At 43.2% G+C, this 20690-nt stretch overlaps 1 protein-coding gene across 3 annotated transcripts in view; it reads right to left on the bottom strand.

The window, feature by feature from the left end:
* BMPR1A (bone morphogenetic protein receptor type 1A) overlaps positions 1 to 20690 on the bottom strand; it is a 132011-nt gene that overhangs the window by 45852 nt on the left and 65469 nt on the right. For all 3 annotated transcript variants that reach the window (XM_040320525.1, XM_040320526.1, XM_040320527.1), the window contains one exon: positions 6779 to 6945. In XM_040320525.1, the coding sequence (XP_040176459.1) occupies positions 6779 to 6863 (85 nt within the window). In that variant the 5' untranslated portion in view covers positions 6864 to 6945. The remainder of the gene's footprint in view (positions 1 to 6778; positions 6946 to 20690) is intronic.

Genomic DNA, 20690 nt, shown 5'->3' with positions numbered 1-20690 from the left:
GATAACCGACGACCACCTACCTTATACATAGTCAATACACTACTATTTATTTAATTTCATATATATATATATATATATATATCTTTTCACCTCTATGCGTAGTTGTGTCTTTTATACATACTTTCTCATATACCCCCTTTTTGTATTACCCAGATGTAACTTCACAACACCCCTTTAAGAAGGCTAGGAATTATAGCCTTTACTCAAGTGAAGCCACCTCTAACTAGTACCAACTTGGAGCTATCAAACTCTTTATGGCTACCTCCATTTGGGATTAGCATTCCCTCATGTTTTTTACGTATGCATCTCTAGATGGATAGTTATACCATGTTCTTAATAAACATATCTAATTATCTGTGCTGGTAATATAGCGCATTGTATATACAGACTTCCTCCCATGGGCTGAGCTACCCATGACCAGTTTGGTTGTATCCCTTTAAAACAGGGCTTATGTTAATTAACCTTACGCTCTTGTCTCTAATATACATAAGACGGACATCTAATATTCAATTACCTTACTCATATTTTATTATGTCCTATATATTTGTTTTTTGATTTCTGTAAATGACCGCTAGTTAATGGCGCAAGTAGCAGATTAGGTTGCCTGTTTATATGTATATTGATTTATACCGATTGTGGCGATGGCAGACCCGCATAAACACTGCGGATAGTATGACTACGGTACATTACGGCCACAGTCAGGATAATAGGGTGTAAATATGCAAACAGGATAAACCAAAGGTTACACCTCCATTAAGATCGGATTCGATGGGAACCCCGCATGAAAAATACGATTGGCTACCGCTGTTAGTGGGTGGGGTTTTGCATATTGAAACCTATTATTTAGGCCACCTTCTGCTGGATGCGTGCACCCGCTTCTGAAGACGTATTATGACGAAACGCGCGTAAAGCGGATACACGCAGACACGCACGCACTTCCGGTTTTTAGCTGGAGTATCAGTGGAACGCACGCCGGTCCCAGGCGATAGCCGATACTTCCTGACTTACCCAGTGCAGCGACGGAGCCATGCTAACAGGCTGTTAGCTGCTCCACAGACATCTTTTTTGTTTTTAAAACTTTTATTCCTTAGAGCAACCACCCCCGCTCTAAACGTATTCTTATGTTCATAATTTTTTTATTATATTTTTGATGTACCCTGCATGCCTTTGTGAGTGCTAATAAACCAAGCACCTATTCCAACATACCACGCTATGTCAGTGTGTTTTTTTTTCTCCGGAGGGCTGCTGGCTTTTAAAAACAACTACTCACCTTGGATCCGGATAAAACATCATCATTACATCTAGGAGGTCCCAAGTATAACTGAGGAACTACGGGAGACCACTGAGCCGTCCGAGGCTGACTACTTGCACTTTACCCCTGCAGGGGTTAGTGCCTCTGGTAAGTGGGGACCCATAAGGGGGAGCACCGTGACCACTGCGTGCAAGTTCCACTACTGTATACCTGAGCACTCACCTTCACAGGTGCACCTATAACAGCACGGACTTTATCACTCCCTGGATGGCCTTTTTCATAGTATTGTTGCAATAAGTTTTTTCACCGCATACATATTGCTGGACTATATTTTTCTGTACTATATATGCACACTATTGGACTATTACAATATATATTTATTTACAAGTACCACAATTTTGCATTTTTGTTACATGCTCATCCTTTTTGTCACATGTATAATTCGTACGTATTTTATTAGTATTATTTATTTATATTTATAGCACAGTGGAACCCTCACAGGCTAGTTCTTAGCCTACTAGTGATATTTTTACATACCTTCACCCCATAACATATATATATGTGGGGGGGCATTTTATTTAATATTGTATTTTCACTATAATATTTTGTCGGAATACAGGTCTGTTTTCACTTACTGTACTGACCACTACACGTTACCTCACACCCATTTGGGTTACTGTTCACAATTATTGCTGTGCCCAGTTGCAGGTAGGGCAGCGCCACCACCCCTCCATACGTTCATTTATTCTTTTACTATCTCCTATGGGGATTTGTTTTTGGGGGGCTGCAGCCTGATTATTGATTATTTTGATTATTCTGATTATTTTGATTACTTTATTTATCGGTTTTCCCGGATTTGATTAGACATCTGTCTAGTATCCACTGTCATTTATACTAGCCTGGTCAGATCCTAAGCGCGGATTAACCCCTATCCTACTTTAAGAAAAACCGAAAAACAGCCTAGTGCTGGACAATTCTGATAAAGTGCATAGTGTAGTTAAGGATACTCCCACTAGTTAAAGGATTTCATTTTTCCAGAAAGGAACATTTCCAGCAGAGGCATCATTCAGGTTGAAAATGCCTGGGGTTCTATAGAGATCTATACCCAGACAAAAAAGGCAGACTGGTCACTTTTTTCCTGCTGTCACTTTTCTATATCCCCACGTTAAAATTCAAGTCCCAAGGCAACAGGCTGGAGAAAGGCCACACCTGAGCCACCAAAAATGTGGATGGACACCCAGAGGCCTGGACCAGGCAAAGCCTTTCAGGTGTGATGATATATTCTACTAGAGATATACTTGTGCATCATTAAAATTGTGGAGATCACCAAATCTGACAAACCCATACCTCAAAACTTGGCTTTCAATAGCCATGCAGTCAAAGCCAGAGACTGTGAAGCAGGGTGGTAAACTGGAACCTGGGACAGGAGATCCTCCCAATGAGGCAACTGCCAGGGAGCGTCTGACCAGCAGCACATCAGCGTACTATGGAGGACGAGGCCACCACAATGACCGGAATCCCCTTAGCCTCTAATACTGCATAGTAGGCAAGAGAGCAGTTGAGAGGAGGGAGCGTGTAAATGAGTCAAGCCAGATGGTTCTGCACAATGCCAGAAGATCCACATTGGGAGTCCTGGGACCACTTCCCCTGGATCCAGTGCCTGATGACACAGGTAAGCCACCTGCAAATTTTTGATGCCGTGAATGTACACAGCGGAGAGAAATAGAATGTGCTGCTCTACCCACCGCAGAATGTGGGATGGTCCCAGCGCCTCTGCCTCATTTCTCATGACATCCTGATGATTGACATAAGCCTTTGCAGTGGCGCTGTCTGACTGGATCCTGACTAGGAGCAAGTCAGTGGTGGAAGGAATGAAAATCGATTCATCCATGACTTGCCTTACCCATCAGTTGCAACATAGGGTTATGCCGACTGGTTTTCCCTGTCAGATAAAGTATGTTGTGTGTTTGTGGACACACCATTATCTGCAAATACATTTAAGTTTTCATAGTTGTAAATGAGACACATTTTACACTATGTAACAACTCATTTGGGTCTTAAAGCAACATTTATACAAATAGCCATAGCTAAAACTAAAAATATCCCACACTCCAGCCTTGATCCTTGCTAAGGATGTAAGCCAACATAACCTGCCACTGGAGACAAATTATCGTTTCACGGCTAGACAATGTATAGACAGGCAAAATAGAGATCAATAAAGCCTTAAGAGTCTTGATTTTTTTTTCATACTCTAACAAACACGCAAGCATACCAATGACCTTATATAAACGTCAGCTAATAATTTACATATGCATGGACAGGCTACAAAAACTGCTCTAGCAACTAAGAACTAATGAACAAAATGTTGAAATAGCCGAGTGCATCTCTATTAAAAACAATTCACACCAATAATGATATTTACTTTGAGAATTTACAAACACATTGGTCAGAATTAGTCCAATATATTTTTCTAGAAAAAGTAAAACCCAATGGACAAAAGGAAGCAAAGTAAAAAGATGAAGTCAAAAAGAAAACCACACAAAGCATGAGCATGTGACATGGAATAGCATGGGACTTTTCCCCTTTTTTTTACATTTATTGCTTGAGTAGTCACCAAGGAGTCGGAGGTCTGGCAATGTGTACTGAATCAGCCCTTTTATCAACAGTTGCTTTTTTAGTGTTGCTTTCTCACATTCTCTCTTGATACTGTGAATGTCCCTATGGGGCAAGACCAGGGTTGACCATACTTAAAGATGGATAAACTATTTGATCCTATGCTCAAGGACCAGGCTATTTAGGTTATATTATAGAGTGGTAAAAGAGAACTTCAGTGTGTCAGAAGCATTCTTAATTGCTAACAGATGGGAAGGCTAAAAAATCCAGTTGGGTCATGCAGGACAGCACTATAGAACACAAATATCTGTTGGTCAATACCAGACTTAAATCCTAGCACACACTGGCGAATGTCAGGTGGCATCGGCTGGTTCAATAGAAACCTAGATTAGGCCTATGTGTACTGCAGTCGGTCTGACAGAAGTCGACCACTCGGCTGTCAAAAGGGGCATGACTGAAAAGGGTCTGCCAATTGGCACTTTCAGTCAATGGCTAAGAGTGCTGACTGGAGTGTTCTGATGGGGGTCAACAAGTGTTGATTGTGATACCCATGTTACATATCGCCATGCTCGCTGGAATGAGAGCTATAATATTAGCACCAGACTTTCTTCATAATGCTAAACTGATGACCTATAGGGGCTTTGAAATGCGCCGCATATGGATAATACAGGTTACTAAAGTTTGTTGCCATTTCACAGGCACACAAATTTAGGGGTTGACATGTTGGGTATTTAGTTGTTGCAACTTCTTATTTTATATTTTACTGAAAAAAAAAAAATTGGGTAAATTGTAGCGTTTTTGCGCCTCCCTAAAATTTACCTTAGGTTAATTTTTACATTTTTTTACTGAAATGTTTCATAGAACTTTGCGGTAATATGCGACAGCTTTTTTAGCTGGCTCCTAGATTCAAAGTAAATTTGTCAAGCCGTGTATATGAATATGTATATTCAGTCAGGTAGGCCATCATAACAGTTGTTGGTGAAACTAAAGCAGTCTGTTGTAAAAGGAAAGCCTAAAATAAAAGTTTAAAGCCTTGTCTTCCCACTTCTGGTAAACATGCTGCATACTTTTTCAATAAAAGCACAGCGTAAATACCAATTTTGTCACTTCTTCAGCGCAGTCATGTGTTCGCACGGCTCTGTCCACTATGAGTCAGTGAGAGAGTTGCTGCGGCCGAATGGAGGGAACGCTCTACCCCCTCGACAATGAACAGCATACTACAAGCGGGCGACATCAAGGCCCAGTGACTTACTGTAAGGCCTGCCGTTTTGTAACTATTGTAAGCAGCCTTGTCAGTTTTCAATGGTTTGTCTCTACCCTTTAACTGCTACATCTACAAAACAGCCTGTTCTGTTGAAAAGCAAGATTTTGCTAGGCAGGTCATATGTTTTTTTGTGCTACGGGTACCTTTTCCATGTTAGGCCAATCACTATACAGGACCAGATGCAATAGGGAATGCACTAAAAATTCTTAAAAGGTTGAGGGCTCTTTAGAGAACATGGGCTAGTCACTTTAGGTGTAGCCCATGCAGGCAGCAGCTCCAAACCTAGGTATATGCAGACTGCATCAATAAGGGTAGAGAAGGTATCCAAGTTTTGGCGAAATATCTGCCGACTAACGTCTCGTTTACCATGTCAAAAATTCTTCCCCTCAGCTGACTTTGCAGAAGCAACTGCAACCTCAGGGAATTCCAAGACAAACTCTGGTGTGGAAGCGCACTTAAAGCGGGTTTCACCCTTAAAAAAAAAAAATAATTTCTACCATGCTATCCAGCATACTAGCGCGAGCTACAGTATGCCTTTATTTATTTTGTTGGCGCCGTACTCACAGTTTAATCCCTTAGTTAAGTTTCAGACTCCCCACAGGGAGTAGGTAGAGGGGAAGATGATTGACGGCCGGCTATGGCGCGTCACGCTTCCCGAAAATAGCCAAAATAGGACTTGGCTCTTCCAAGCGCCTGCGCAGTCAGTTCCTAGTCTGTGCGCAGGCGCTGTATAGCGCCGTGAAGAGCCGAGTCCTACTCCGGCTCTTCTCGGGAAGCGTGACGCGCCATAGCCGGCCGTCAATCATGTTCCCCTCTGCATAGGAACGCCCATTCCCCGCGGGTGTCTGAAATTTAACTAGGGGATTGAACTGAGTATGGCGCAAAAAAATTTAAAATAAAGGCATACTTTAGCTGACGCTAGTATACTGAATGGCAAGGTAGAAACTTGTTATTTAGGGTGAACCACCGCTTTAAAGCCCCAGTGCTCAGTTGTACAAAAAAATTAAACAAAATTCTTCAAAATCGTGGCGATTCTGGCGGCAATCCGGAATGCCATGGTGTGAATGGAGCCTAAATGATTCCTATTCGTGTTCTGAACCATGCAGCATAGTAATGTAAATCGTTTTTTCTTTTTTCCCCCCTCTCAGTAAAATGGTGGGACCAACCTCTCCACAGTGCAATTTCTGCTGTGAGCAAAGCTGCAATTTGGAAATATTGTGAGAAGAAATAATTTTTTTCCCCCCAAATGCTACAAGGATGACCAGACACACCCTTGCATGCCAGAGGTGGCCTAAAGACATTAACTACTAGTAGCTTTTCGCTCCAGAATTTTTATTGCCGAAACACTCTCTGCTGCTTCTGGATTATCACAAAGTGGTTCTTCAGCATCTTCAAGTGAAGTGGTAAACCACTGCCTCCCAAAAATTCACAATACATGCTACTCATTCAATTTGTAAAACTACTGCACACTAAATTGTATTCTTCAATTTTTCTGAAAATTTCAAAAACCAACATTTTTCCCCATGGCTTAAAAATTCCCAGAAACGTTACATCTCTATTGTATGAAAATATAAGAAAAAAACGGAGTAATCAGCCTTGAGACCGTAAAGATTAGATATACGGGCAATATAAAATAGCAGGTCACCAACCTTGAATATGAACTCCAAGAAGAAAGGACCCAAACAAAGCAGCAAACACATGCTTTATCACGGTCATCTTTTTTATTGGCAGCATTTTTCCAAGAAAGAATTCTAGTGTTTGGAGCTATGCAGAATATTTTCACAAATAAAGAGATCTTCTTTGGTTAAATTTGTTCCTGTAAATGAATAAAAAAAAAAAGTTTAAATATAATATTAGAAAATTTTAACAGTTTCAATGTAAATTTTTTTACAAAATCCCATAAAACAAAAGAAAAAAAACACACCAGTTAAAAAGTACATTTAAATTTTAACACAAAAACATTTAATACACTGCAGCTTACCGGCGTGTATTAGTTGCATTCATTAACTTTTATCAGGCCAAGTGCGTTTTAGGAAAATGCTGACAAATCTCGGTTAATCCTGCCAAAAATCTTGTACCTTGTCACTTTGCACAGACCAAAATCTTGAACAAGATTATCAATTTTCTCAGATATTTCTAAGAAAACCACACCACTCTGAGTGGTGGAGATAAGGAGGGGAGGGGGCGTTGGTAGTCCAAATCAGGAGTGAGCAGCTTAGGGTTACTATGCTCCTTCAAACAATTGATTTAAAGCAGGGATATGCAATTAGAGGGACCTCCAGCTGTTGCAGAACTACAAGTCCCATGAGGCATAGCAAGACTCTGGACAGCCACAAGAATGACACCCAGAGGCAGAGGCATGATGATGGGACTTGTAGTTTTTCAACAGCTGGAGGTCCGCCAATAGCATATCCCTGATTTTAAGTGCAGCTCTACCCAAAGGGGAAGCTCCGCTTGTTTGCACCCTCCACCGTCACATTTTGCATTTTTTGAGGGGGAATGGGTACCTGGTTTTGACATGTACCCACTCCCGGCTCAGATCGCCACAGCAGTCTCCCTTAATTACAATGCCAGCGCCTGCACCCAATGGCGATTGAAGAATTGGTTCGGGTACCAACGTCTCTGGATAGGTAAGTGTTCTATTAAAAGTCAGCAGCTTGTTTTATTTTTTTAGGAGACTGGAGCTCCTCAAATAAAGCACAACTCCACTAAAAAAAAAAAATTCAAAAACATTTTCTTTGCCCTATACCTCTCTCCAACTCATTCTTTCAGGTGTTTAGTTTTCCTTCCCTGAAGCCCAGGTATGTTCACCTCAGCAGTATATAGCAGTCTTGTGACTTCTATCAGTGCCTGGTTAAAGCGTGCAGGATTTTTCATACTGCACTGACTGGTCCTATTAGGATTTAGGATCCCTGACCCTCTGTCTGGACAGCGTAATTGGCCCTGTGCTGATCACATGCACTCTCCCTAGAAAAAAAACAACCCTCTAGCAATACACTCCAAACTGAGCATGTGCAGCCTGACTCCAGTAACTGTCTTATCAAAAATAGTTTTGAGTCAGTGAAAGGAGGATCTGTGCATACAGGATCGGGCAGCCTTTTTACACAATGCAGAAGATTAACCCCTTAGTTTCCACAGTGTGTATAACAAGCATGCTTTACTGCATATACAGACTGATTTTACTGCTGTGGGTTTACGAACACTTTAAGAAGAAAAATAGTGCTGGACCTGTAAGCTTATCTTATTGGTATTTGTATCTTATACTAAGGTTATGATGTTGATGTAGATCAGGGATGTCAAACTCAATTTCATTGTAGGCCGCATCAGCATTAAGATTGCCCTCAAAAGGGCCGGTTGTATCTGTAAGATTAGATGTCCAGCGCATCTCCTCCCCTTATATTAGATGTCAAGAGCCACCCCACCATCAGAAGTTGAGTCCCCTACTCTCCCTTACATCACAGTGCAACCCCTTTCCTTATGCTGCTGCTGGGAAGAAGCTGAATAGCTGGAAGTTGGGGACTGGGGTAGGACCAGGGGAAATGGCCTGGAGGGCTGGATTCAGCCCGCGGGCTTTGTGTTTGACACCTATGATGTAGATGATCTGGTCTCCAGGCAGCTTCTATGCCTCAGAGGATTTTCACAGTCCTCTTGGCTTGTACTGTAATGTAACAAGTGTTACCTGAAGCACCGCACAACTGCTAGAAATTTCTAGATACAACTTTATTTTAATAAAGGACAAAGAGGACAATCCAAAGAGTATCCAGTGCATTTGGGGGGGGTCCAAAACAGCATAGTTTAATAAACAAGCTGCTAACAAGACCTGGACATGTAATCACACCAGAAGACCATTAAAAAGGTACAGTTTACCTCTAGACTATTTACATTGTTTTTAGTATCACGCCCCAATGAGGTGGGTGGTTGTGGACCCCAAACAAAATGTGTTTAGATTCTCCCCCCCCCCAATATTTTTAGGGAAAGTTCTATCTGAACCTTTTAGCAGTGGTGTGGCCTTTTAACCCCCATAGATAATAGATAAAGCTGAGCAAGCTGTGTCACCAATATAGGGGTTATTGAAAATATCGGCAGGTGAAAACAAAGGAAAAGAAACCTGGGGGGGGGGGGGGGGGGGGGGAATTTGCGTCAGCTACATCCAAGGACAGGTAAGCTGCTGTGTGTATCCATTCTAAAGGCTTATTAAAAAAAAAAAAAAAATACACTTTGTATTTTATATGTATTCAAATCCTGTCCCATGATTAAACTGCTGTTAAAATCAGGCTGGTAATTGCTAAACGAAAGCGGCATTAGTGGTATTAGAGTCTAATAATTTTTATTTTATACACTGATTAATGCAGAAAGCATAATTAGACCTCAAAGAGCTGCTGGTGCCACTCGCACACCTCAACAGTTAATATGGACAAAGGAGATTTGTGTTAAGATGAATGGAAAGCAAGTTTTGGCTTTCATTGGCCTCTTGTTTCGGTGAGCTTGACCTGCATGACCCTGTCAGCCTGGCGCTATTCCTGAATGGAAAAATGTGTATTTGTACAAGGATGTGCCTCAATTACTGTTGGTGGCTGCTTCCACCATAAATAACTCAATCTGTCTGTTCATCAGAACCCTAGAACTTTTCATTTTAATTGGGACTCTGTAGCTATTTAACACAGAGGCAAATTAGTAGTGGAGCAAAAAGAAGCCTGTCACTTCCAATTTTACTGGGTATGGGGCACACAGCCTTCGACCTGTGGCCTACTTTTCACACATCTGTGACTTCTCTGTAATTAGGAAACAAAGAGGGTTCATCACCACGAGGGAAAGGAGACAGGCTAGCAACAGGAGGGAACCATATGAAAACTACCAAAGACTGGACGATGGTCATGTGCTGCAGGACAAGGCACTTGCACAGGAAAAAAAAACAAAATAATGTATCAAAAAAATTATATATATATATATATATATATATATATATATATATATATATATATATATATATACACACACACACACACACATACACACACACACACACACATACACACACACAAACATATATACACACACACACACACATTATATATAAGTAAATGAAAAGAAGAGAAATCCAAATCAACATTTGGGGTGAGCACCCTTTGCCTTGAAAGCAGGTACACTTGCACACAGTTTTTGAAGGAACTCGGCAAGTAGATTGCTCCAAACATCTTGGAGAACTCACCACAGATCTCCTGTGGATGTAGGCTGCCTTAAGTCCATCTGTCTTTATGAAATGTCAGACAGGCTTGATGTTGAGGTCAGGGCTCTGTGGGGGCCAAACAACCACTTCAGGATTTTATCCTGAAGGCAGTTCTTAATGACATTGACTATGTTTGGGGTCATTGTCCTGCTGCAAAATAACTTTGGGGTCAATTCCACTCCTCCCTGATGGATAAGTATCTGCGTGAATTTCTCACCATTAAGTACACCATTGATCCTGACCAAATCTCCAACTCCATTTGCAGAAATGCAGCCCAAAACTTGCAAGGAACCTCCACCATGCTTCACTGTTGCCTGTAGACACCACTTATTGTATCACTCTTCAGCTAACTACCTCTTGCTACAGCCAAATATTTTACATTTTGGATTTATCAATACAGAGCACCTGCTGCCATTCTTCTGCACCGCAGTTCCTATGTTTTTGTGCATTGTTCAGTTGCTTAGCCTTGTTTCCACATCAGAGGTAAGGCTTTTTGCCCACAATTCTTCCATAAAGACCACTTCTGGCCAGACTTTTCAGGACAGTAGATGGGTATACTTGGGTCCCACTAGTCTCTGCAAGTTCTGCGTTGATGGCATTGCTGGACATCTTGCAACGTTAAAGGGAAGTGAGCATGTGTCTAATGCTATATTATACGTTTCATTGACCAACCACTGCGTCGACGGTCCTCAACACTAGGGCCGAAACAACTAATCGATCGTCAACTAATCGATTATGAAATTAATCGATTACAAATTTTCATAATCGATTAATCGGCCAGTAACATAATGGGGTTAAAAAAACTAAAATTGACCATTTATAGTACAAAATAGCAAATCGCTACTGTAAATATTACTTTCACTGTCCCACAGTAAAAAAATGAACCCCTTACAGATGCGATTTGCTCTTTTTGTACTTATTTTTGTTTTTTAACCCCATTATGTTACTAAACATCTCAGGCCTGGGTTCACACCTCTGTTTTTTGGTGCTTTTTGCAGAAACACACTACAGTTCATTTACATGTTTTCCTATAGTACACGTTCACATCCATGATTTTTTTTCAGCTGCTGCGTATTTGGAAAGGGCAGGGACTTAAACGCAAAATGGTGCTATTTTTTTTGGTTCAATATACTTCAATGAAGAAGCTGCAGAAAAGCATGTAATGTGTTTTTACGGCAATTTGCATTTTGTAATCTGCCCAACAACAAATTGGCCCAAAGAAATAAAAAAAAATGCAAAAAATTTAAGGCCATTATCCGATTAATCGAAACAATAATCGGCCAACTAATCGATTATGAAAATAATCGTTAGTTGCAACCCTACTCAACACTGTCCATTTTTTTGTAATAATATGGTTGCATAAGTGGTGCACACTCTAAAACTAACCATTTGTTGAAGCACCTTTTGATTTTATTACAGCACTCAGTCTTTTTGGGTACGAGTCTATCAGCATGGCACATATTGACTTGGCAATAATTGCCAACTCTTCTTTGCAAAAACACTCCAAATCTGTCAGATTGCAAGGGCATCTGCTGTGCACAGCCCTCTACAGATCACCCCCACAGATCTTCAATTGGATTCAGGTCTGGGCTCTGGCTGGGCCATTTCCAAATTTTGATTGTTTTCTGGTGAAGCCATTCCTTTGTTGATATGGATGTAAGCTTTGGGTCGTTGTCATGCTGAAAGATTAAGTTCCTCTTCATGTTCAGTTTTCTAGCAGAATTATGAAGGTTTTGTATCAATATTGATTGGTATTTGGAACCTTGACTAAAGCCCCTGTTCCAGCTGAAGAAAGAAAAACAGCCCCAAACCGATGATGCTGCTGCCACCACATGCTTCATTGTGGGAATGGTGTTATTTGGTGCAAAAACACTGCACATCACCAAAACATATCTTTTGGAATTATGGCCAAAAAGTTTCAGACCAACACATTTTCCCCACATGCTTTTAGGAAACTTTAGATGTGTTTTTTTGCAAAATCGTGCTTGGATGTTTTTCTTCGTAAGAAAAGGCTTTTGTCTTGCTACTCTACCCCATAGCCCAGATATATGACAAATATGTAAGATTGCTGTCACATGTACCACACAGCCAGTACTTGCCAGATATTTCTGCAGCTCCTTTAATGCAGAGTTCCACCCAAAAGTAGAACTTCCACTCAGGTCTGCTCCCCCCCCCCTCCTGTCCCCACTCCTGGGAATCAGTTTCGCAGTGAGTTACGTCACAGCTCCGATCCCTCCTCCTCCTGCCAGTGGTGCCTCAATAGAAGAGCGCAGCGGTGCCTCGCGCATGCACAGTAGGAACCCGGCGTTTAGCCATAATGTTATACTGCCGGGCTCCCGTACCTGCAATGGTGGCAGCAGCACCTGACTGCTGACAGAAACATCCGCTGCAGTGCCGACATCGCTGGACTGCAGGACAGGCAAGTGTCCTAATAAAAGTTTGTAGCTGCTGGCTTTTAATTTTTGCAGGGGTGGGCGAACCTCTTTAACCCCGGAAGATTTGGCCGTTTAATTACCAGGGAATTTTTTGTGTTACGGCACTGTGTCGCTTTAACTGACAATTGTGTGTTCTTGCAACGCCGAACCCAAAAAAAATTACTCCCCCCCCCCCCCCCCCCCCCCACAAATAGAGCTTTCTTTTGGTGGCATTTGATCACCTCTGCTGTCTTTATTTTTTGCGCTATAAACAAAAAAAGCAACGATTTTGCAAAAAAATAAAACATCTAGTACTTCTTGCTATAATACATCTTCCCATTTTTTTTTCCCTTAGTTTAGGCTATGTATTCTTCTACATATTTTTGGTAATAAAAATCACAATTAGCGTACATTGATTGGTTTGCGCAAAAGTTATAGTGTCTGCAAACTATGGGAAAAAGATGTATGGCATTTTTTAATCTTTACTAGTAATGGCAGTGATCTGCGATTCTTAGCGGTACTGCAACATTATGGCGGACAGATCGGACACTTGAAATTTTTGGAACTATTGGCATTTAAACATCGATCAGTGCTAAAAAAGAACCGATTACTGTGTAAATGTCACTGGCAGGGAAAGGGGTTAACACTAGGGGCGATCAAGGGGTTAACCGTGTTCCCTCGTGTGTAGGGGGGGATGCGAGTGACTAGGGGAGATGACAGATTGTTGTTCCCATCTAGTAGGAACACGTGATCCGTCTCTCCTTGGCTCACAGAACAGGGATTTGTGTGTTTAAACACACGCCCCCGTTATGCCTTTCATGCCGGCAAACACGGCCACGCACATCGGGTACCCCTGCTTAGGGGTCGACGTACAGCTACGATGGCTTGCAGGAACGTGCCAACCTGCCACAGTAAGACGGCGGCGGCTGGTCGGCAAGCGGTTAATGTTGCTGTAGGCCTCTTGGCAGCCTCCCTGACCAGTTTTCTTGTAATTTCAGCAATTTTGGAGGGACGTACAGTTATTGGCAAGGTCACGGTTGTGTCATTCTCTCCACTTGACTGTCTTCACTGTGTTTCATGATACGACTAAGAAAATGTCAGGAGAGGCCTACCAGAACAGCTGAACTTTATTTGGGGTTAATCAGAAGCACTTTAAATGATGGCAGGTGTGTACTGACTCCTATTTTACATTGAATGTGATTGCCTAATTCTGAACACAGCTACATCCCCAGTTATAAGGGCGCGGGCTCCCCCCATCAAAACAAAATAAAAAAAATAAGGGTGTGCACACTTATGCAACCACATTATTATATTTTTTGAGAGAGACCCCTCCGTAGCTTATGTCTGACTAGTAGTAAAGGGATTCCCATAATACCACAACCTTTAAGGTTGACATTACGTGTACTGATGGTCTACTATGATACATTTCAACAGCAGGTGGTATGACATGTAAAACTAGAGAGTTCCCCCTTCCCCCCCCCCCCCCCCCTAGGCTGGGCACATAGGGGTGGTATTTGGGGACCCTTCCTGGCAATATGTTTGTCCAATCCTGAAATACAGCAAAGCTATGATGGCCATGAACATTCTTCTATAGAATTATCTGTTATATGCTAAAAACATATTCACGTCGTACATTTACAGGTACTTCTCTTGTGGCAAGTAAATTCCATGGTGGTCTAGATGCAAGGCATGCCATTAGCCTCTTTTGATGTGTGTCTGGTGCATTGATTTCAGAAACATTACAACATCCTTCCTAGTCCAAAGAGCATAAACTCAGCACAGGGTGCCTTTGTTTACAATTGGAAGCGAAAGCCCCAGGGGAAGGATGCGTTAGTGGCAGATATCACATTACTGTAGAGAGAAGTATTCTATTATTATTACTACACAGGGTGTATTTAGAGCCAAGCATTTGACAGCATAGTTACAATACAATTCAATACAAAAGGGTTCAGAGGGCCCTGCTTGTGAAAGCTTACAATCTAAAAATAAGAATATTCGTTTCTAATCAATTTCATCTTTGAAAGCACACGACTGCCTCTCAAAATGTTAACCTCCCGACCAAGGTTTAAGTATTCTTGATGAAGTAAAACCTTCATCCGTAAAAACCGCCCAAGCCCTCAGAAAATGTACTGCACTGCAAGACTATGTCCTAAAACAAACAATTCCATCCATTTGGAAACAATAGATAAGGTACTCAATGAGTTTAAACAGCAATCACACAGGAACAATCCAATTTTCTTCAAACCCCAATGCATTTCATTGGCAGAAACACTATTAACTTCCCAACTGACCTAGGGGGAGAAAACCAATGGAGGATTATCAGCAGGGGACCAACATTTAGAACAGGTTTTCTAATCTTGGATATCTCAACTACACCACTACCCTAAATTTAACGACTTCAGATCTGCGCTATAGCTGAAAGACGGCTACAGCGTGGACCCAATTTGCCGGGAGGGCATCCATGGACGTCTTTCCGTGCTCGAGCAGCCTGCGCGCCCCTACAGTCTATGAGATCCCAACCCCTTACCACGTGATCCGCTGTCAGCCAATAACAGCGGATCATGTGATGTAAACAGCAGATAGCATGAGGAGAAAAAAAAGCGGCAGCTGTCAAAAGGGACATCAGTCCCGATCAAGGAGAGCAGCCGCCTGCTCATCTGTGCCACCTACCAGTGATCACCAGCGCCGCCCGCAAAAAATAAAAACCCTAGCTGTGATTAAATGCAACCAAAAGAAAGCTCTATTTGTGTTAAAAAAAAAATTATAAAAATATAATTTGGGTACAGCGTTGTATGACAGCGCAATTGTCATTCAAGCTGAAAATTGGTCTGGGCAGGAGTGGGGTTTAAGTGCCCAGTAAGGAAGTGATTAAGACTATGGCATTTGTTGGTGAAAATAAAAAAATGCAGCACAGCCAAGTTCTATTGTGCTTGTAATGCCAAAATATAAAACCTGGTCAGTGGGACAACGTCTGTGCAAAAGGGTTAAGTTGGACACAGAAGGACCTAGAGTCCTGTTGTCGGAATACAATGCCCTGGTGGGGTAGAGGGGATTTTTCCATCCACTGTGTGTGTGTGGATGGAGGAATCTGTACATTTATTTTTTATTCATCCTGATGGCTGAATGAATAAAATAAAATCATATGGCCAGCTTGACTCATCAACCCATTACTGATTTGCTGGTCAGTTCTATTAAAAAAAAAAAAAAAAACACTGCTGCTTGCACAGGATCTGTAAAATCTCAACTGTCCTTGAAGAATCAACTACTACACTTATTGACTATCAGCCTCCTGCTGAACAGAGTATGGCCGGCCTTGGTGTGCCCTTTTCTGCTACTAAACGCAATGCGCATTTAACTGCAGAAAGTTGACCCTGGACACAGCACTTTTCTTCTTTACCTCAACACAGCTAAACGATGCGACTTGGGCTTCATGTACACGGGACGTTTTAAAACCTCTCCCGAACGAGGGAACTTGGCAGCTAGTAACAGACGGTTAAAAACGTCCATTGTGCCACTTTTTTGCATTACAAAATGGTCAGAAATATATCGCCTATAAACTAAATTAAATGTGGCTAAAAACGCGAGTTACTGCGTTTACAAATGGTTACAGGTAATTAGCGCTTGAAATGCCTCTGAGGCGCATTGCCGGCGGTATGGCCGCGATGTCCCACTGATTTCAATGGGCATGAACGGTATACACACTGCTCCAAAATACCTTTTCCGTCCTGCCAGCGCAACGCTCCAGTGTGAAAGCCCTTGGGCTTTTACACTGGAGAAATAGTAGCCGCTGTTTCAGGTCGGTATGCAGGTGCTATTTTTAGCGCAATAGCGCCTGCAAACTGCCCCAGTGTGAAAAGGGGTCTAATTGTTATGTATGAATAACCCGATTACTTTGCATTGTGCGAGTCCGGTGGCTTTTAGAAAAGTCTGCCTTAGTACTGCTGATATCAACTGATTATAGCCCATTATAGAAAACAGTGGCAAATTAACTAAAAACGCAAGACTTCACTTCCCAAGGCGTCACTTTCCGATTCCCTTACCAAAGATGGCAGCGGCAGCACCCGAGCGATAGATCGGCTTCTGGTGCCGACATCACGGGCATGCTGGACGGGTAAGTGTCGTCCATTTAAAAGTCAGCAGCTACAGTATTTGTAGCTGCGGACTTAAAAAAAAAAAATATATAGGTGGACCTCCGCTTTAAGCAGAGGCTGTGGAGAAAAGAATGGTTGTTATTGCAACTTTATTTTGTGTTGCATGATATTAACACTGCGGTTTATCAAATTAAAATCTTCATGCAAAAATACATTTTAATGTTAGTGCGCACAAACAATACCTAATTTTTTGGTCACAATTTAACCAGTTCCCACCCAGCCTATAGTAAAAAAAGAGATTTTTAATACAGCTTACCTGTAAAATCTTTTTCTTGGAGTACATCACGGGACACAGAGCGGCATTCATTACTATATGGGTTATATGGAGTACCTTCAGGTGTAGACACTGGCAATCTCAAACAGGAAATGCCCCTCCCTATATAACCCCCTCCCATAGGAGGAGTACCTCAGTTTTGTAGCAAGCAGTATGCCTCCCAAAATGGTCCTCAAAAAAGAGGGGTGGGAGCTCTGTGTCCCGTGATGTACTCCAAGAAAAAGATTTTACAGGTAAGCTGTATTAAAAATCTCTTTTTCTTTATCGTACATCACGGGACACAGAGCGGCATTCATTACTATATGGGATGTCCCAAAGCAATGCTTACAATGAGGGGAGGGAGAACATCTCCAAGACAAAAGGATTTAATTTAGAGATATACTCAAATCATAATAAATCCAACTTAGTTGAGAAAAATAATTTTTAAATTTTAAATTTAACTCAAAAAAGAGGAGCCCCCGGAATCCGAGGGTCTCAAACTGCAGCCTGCAGCACTGCCTGCCCGAAGGCAGTATCAGTATTCCTTCTTACGTCCAACTTGTAGAATTTTGTAAACGTGTGGACAGAAGACCAGGTTGCCGCCTTGCAAACTTGAGCCATAGAGATCTGGTGGTGTGCTGCCCAGGAGGCGCCCATGGCTCTAGTAGAATGAGCCTTTAATGATACTGGAGGAGGCAACCCTTTCAAGCCGTAGGCCTGAGTGATTAATTGCTTAATCCACCTAGAAATGGTGGACTTTGCAGCTGCCTGCCCCTTCTTGGGCCCATCCGGTAGAATGAACAGCACATCTGTTTTCCGGATCTTCTTTGTAGCTTTAAGATAGGCCTTCATGGCCCTGACGATATCCAAGGTATGCAGCAACCCTTCCTTTCTGGAAGTAGGTTTAGGGAAGAAGGATGGTAATACCAAATCCTGGTTCAAATGAAAACTGGATATGACCTTCGGTAGGAAGGAAGGATGAGGGCGGAGAACGACCCTGTCCTTATGAAAAACAAGATATGGTTCCTTACAGGATAAGGCCGCCAGCTCCGAAACTCTTCTTGCGGAAACTATGGCAACCAAAAATACTAACTTCCTTGTCAGTAGAACCAAAGGAATATCAGCCAACGGCTCAAACGGTTGTTTCTGTAAACTTGACAGAACAAGATTTAAATCCCACGGACAAAGCGGGGATTTAACTGGAGGTCTAATACGCAAGACCCCTTGAAGGAAGGTCTTAACCAGCGAGTGGGTGGCCAGCGGCCGCTGAAACCACACTGACAGAGCAGAAATCTGTCCTTTGATTGTGCTTAATGCCAATCCTTTATCCACTCCTAGCTGGAGAAAACTTAATACTCTATCGATGGTAAATTTGCGAGAAAGCCATCGCTTGGACTCACACCAGCCTACATAGGCCTTCCAGACCCTGTAATAAATCACCCTAGAGACCGGTTTCCTGGCTCTGATTAGGGTAGAGATTACTTTCTGAGACAGACCTCTACCCCTGAGAATCAGGGATTCAGCTTCCAGGCCGTCAAATTTAGATGCCGTAAGGCAGGGTGGAGGATCGGACCTTGCGATAGCAGGTCTGGCCGTAGAGGAAGAGTCCAAGGGTCTCCCACTACCATCCTTAAGATTAGTGAGTACCATGCCCTTCTGGGCCATGCTGGAGCTACCAGGATGACTGGTATGTGCTCCACCTGGATCCTGCGCAGCAGGCGGGGTAGTAACTGGAGCGGGGGAAACGCATAAAGAAGTTTGAACTGATGCCAAGGGCAAACCAACGCATCGGTTCCGCAGGCCATCGGATCCCTTGAGCGGGATATGAACCTGTCTAGTTTCTTGTTGAGTCTCGATGCCATGATATCCACGTCCGGCACTCCCCATCTTTGGCAGAGTGCTTGAAAGACTTGTGGATGCAGAGACCATTCCCCCGGCCATAGAGTCTGGCGGCTTAAGAAGTCCGCCTGAAAGTTGTCCACTCCTGGAATGAATATTGCCGATATGCAGGGCACATGAGCCTCTGCCCATAGGAGAATCAAGCTCACCTCTCTCTGAGCGGCTTGACTCCTGGTTCCCCCTTGGTGATTTATGTATGCCACGGCCGTGGCATTGTCTGATTGAATTCTCACCGGGAACCCCTGCAATTTTGACGTCCAAGCCCTGAGGGCTAGTCGAGCAGCTCTGAGCTCCAAGATGTTGATGGGCAACTGCTTCTCTGGCTTTGCCCAAGTACCTTGGCGAGTGCAACCATCCAAAATTGCTCCCAAGCCCGTCAGGCTGGCGTCTGTGGTCACTATCTTCCAAGCCACTGGGCTGAAAGACTTCCCTTTCAGTAGATTCTGAGGGTCTAACCACCAACACAGACTTTGTCGGACTCTTGATGAGAGCGGCAACGGGATATCCAAGGCCTGTGGCCTTCTGCTCCATGCTGACAGGATGGCTGCCTGTAGGATGCGAGTGTGGCTCTGGGCGTATGGTACCGCCTCGAATGTGGCCACCATCTTGCCTAGTAACCTCATACATAGGCGAATAGTCGGTTCTTTCTTGCTTAGAACCAGTAGGATTAATTCCTTGATGGCTTTTACCTTCCTCAGAGGTAGGAACACTCCTTGTTGTTCTGTGTCTAATCTCATGCCGAGATATTCCAACTGCCTTGTGGGCTGGAAAGCTGACTTTTCTCGATTTAGGACCCAGCCGAACCTCTCGAGGTATTGGACCGTGAGGGCCACTGCTCGCTCCAAGCCGGGAGACGAGTGGTCTATGACTAGGAGGTCGTCCAGGTATGCTAGGATCGTGACCCCTTGGATCCTTAGCTTGGCTAGGATCGGAGCTAGGACCTTCGTGAACACCCGGGGGGCCGTAGCCAACCCGAAGGGAAGCGCCACGAATTGGAAGTGACGCGAAGCCACCATGAAGCGTAGATATCTTTGATGTGGCTGATAAATTGGAACATGAAGGTAGGCATCCTTTAGGTCTATGGACGCCATGAAGTCGTCCTTCTGGAGTGTGGCAGCTGCTGACCGCACGGATTCCATCCGAAATGAGCGGATCTTTAGATATGCATTTACCATCTTTAGGTCCAAAATTGGCCTGACATCTCCATTGGGGATGATGAATAGGTTGGAGTAGAAACCCAGCCCCTGTTCCAGGCTGGCCGGAATCCGAGGCGGATCGTTTGGAATCCTCGACTCCTGGAAATGAGGAGGAGGAAACCTTAGGAAATCTAATTTGTAGCCTGTGGCCACGGAAGACCGTACCCACTCGTCGGGAATGCTGGCTTCCCAAATCTCTGAAAAGAGTCGCAGCCTTCCCCCCACCTTCGTGGGTGGGGGCGCCCCTTCATAAGGTTGGCTTGGGGGCTGGTTTTGCTGGTTTGCGAAACCACTGCCTTTTGCCTCTAACAGCCTGTCCTTGTGATTTGCTGTTGAAGCCGAAGTTTGCTTTTGCAGGAGGCCGTCGATACTGCTTGGCATTAGAGGGCCCCTGCCCAGGGGAATACTGTCGTTTAAACGC

The sequence above is a fragment of the Rana temporaria genome, chromosome 8, assembly GCF_905171775.1.
Source record: "Rana temporaria chromosome 8, aRanTem1.1, whole genome shotgun sequence".
Taxonomy (NCBI): domain Eukaryota; kingdom Metazoa; phylum Chordata; class Amphibia; order Anura; family Ranidae; genus Rana; species Rana temporaria.
This window is presented reverse-complemented; position numbering and strand designations above follow the sequence as displayed.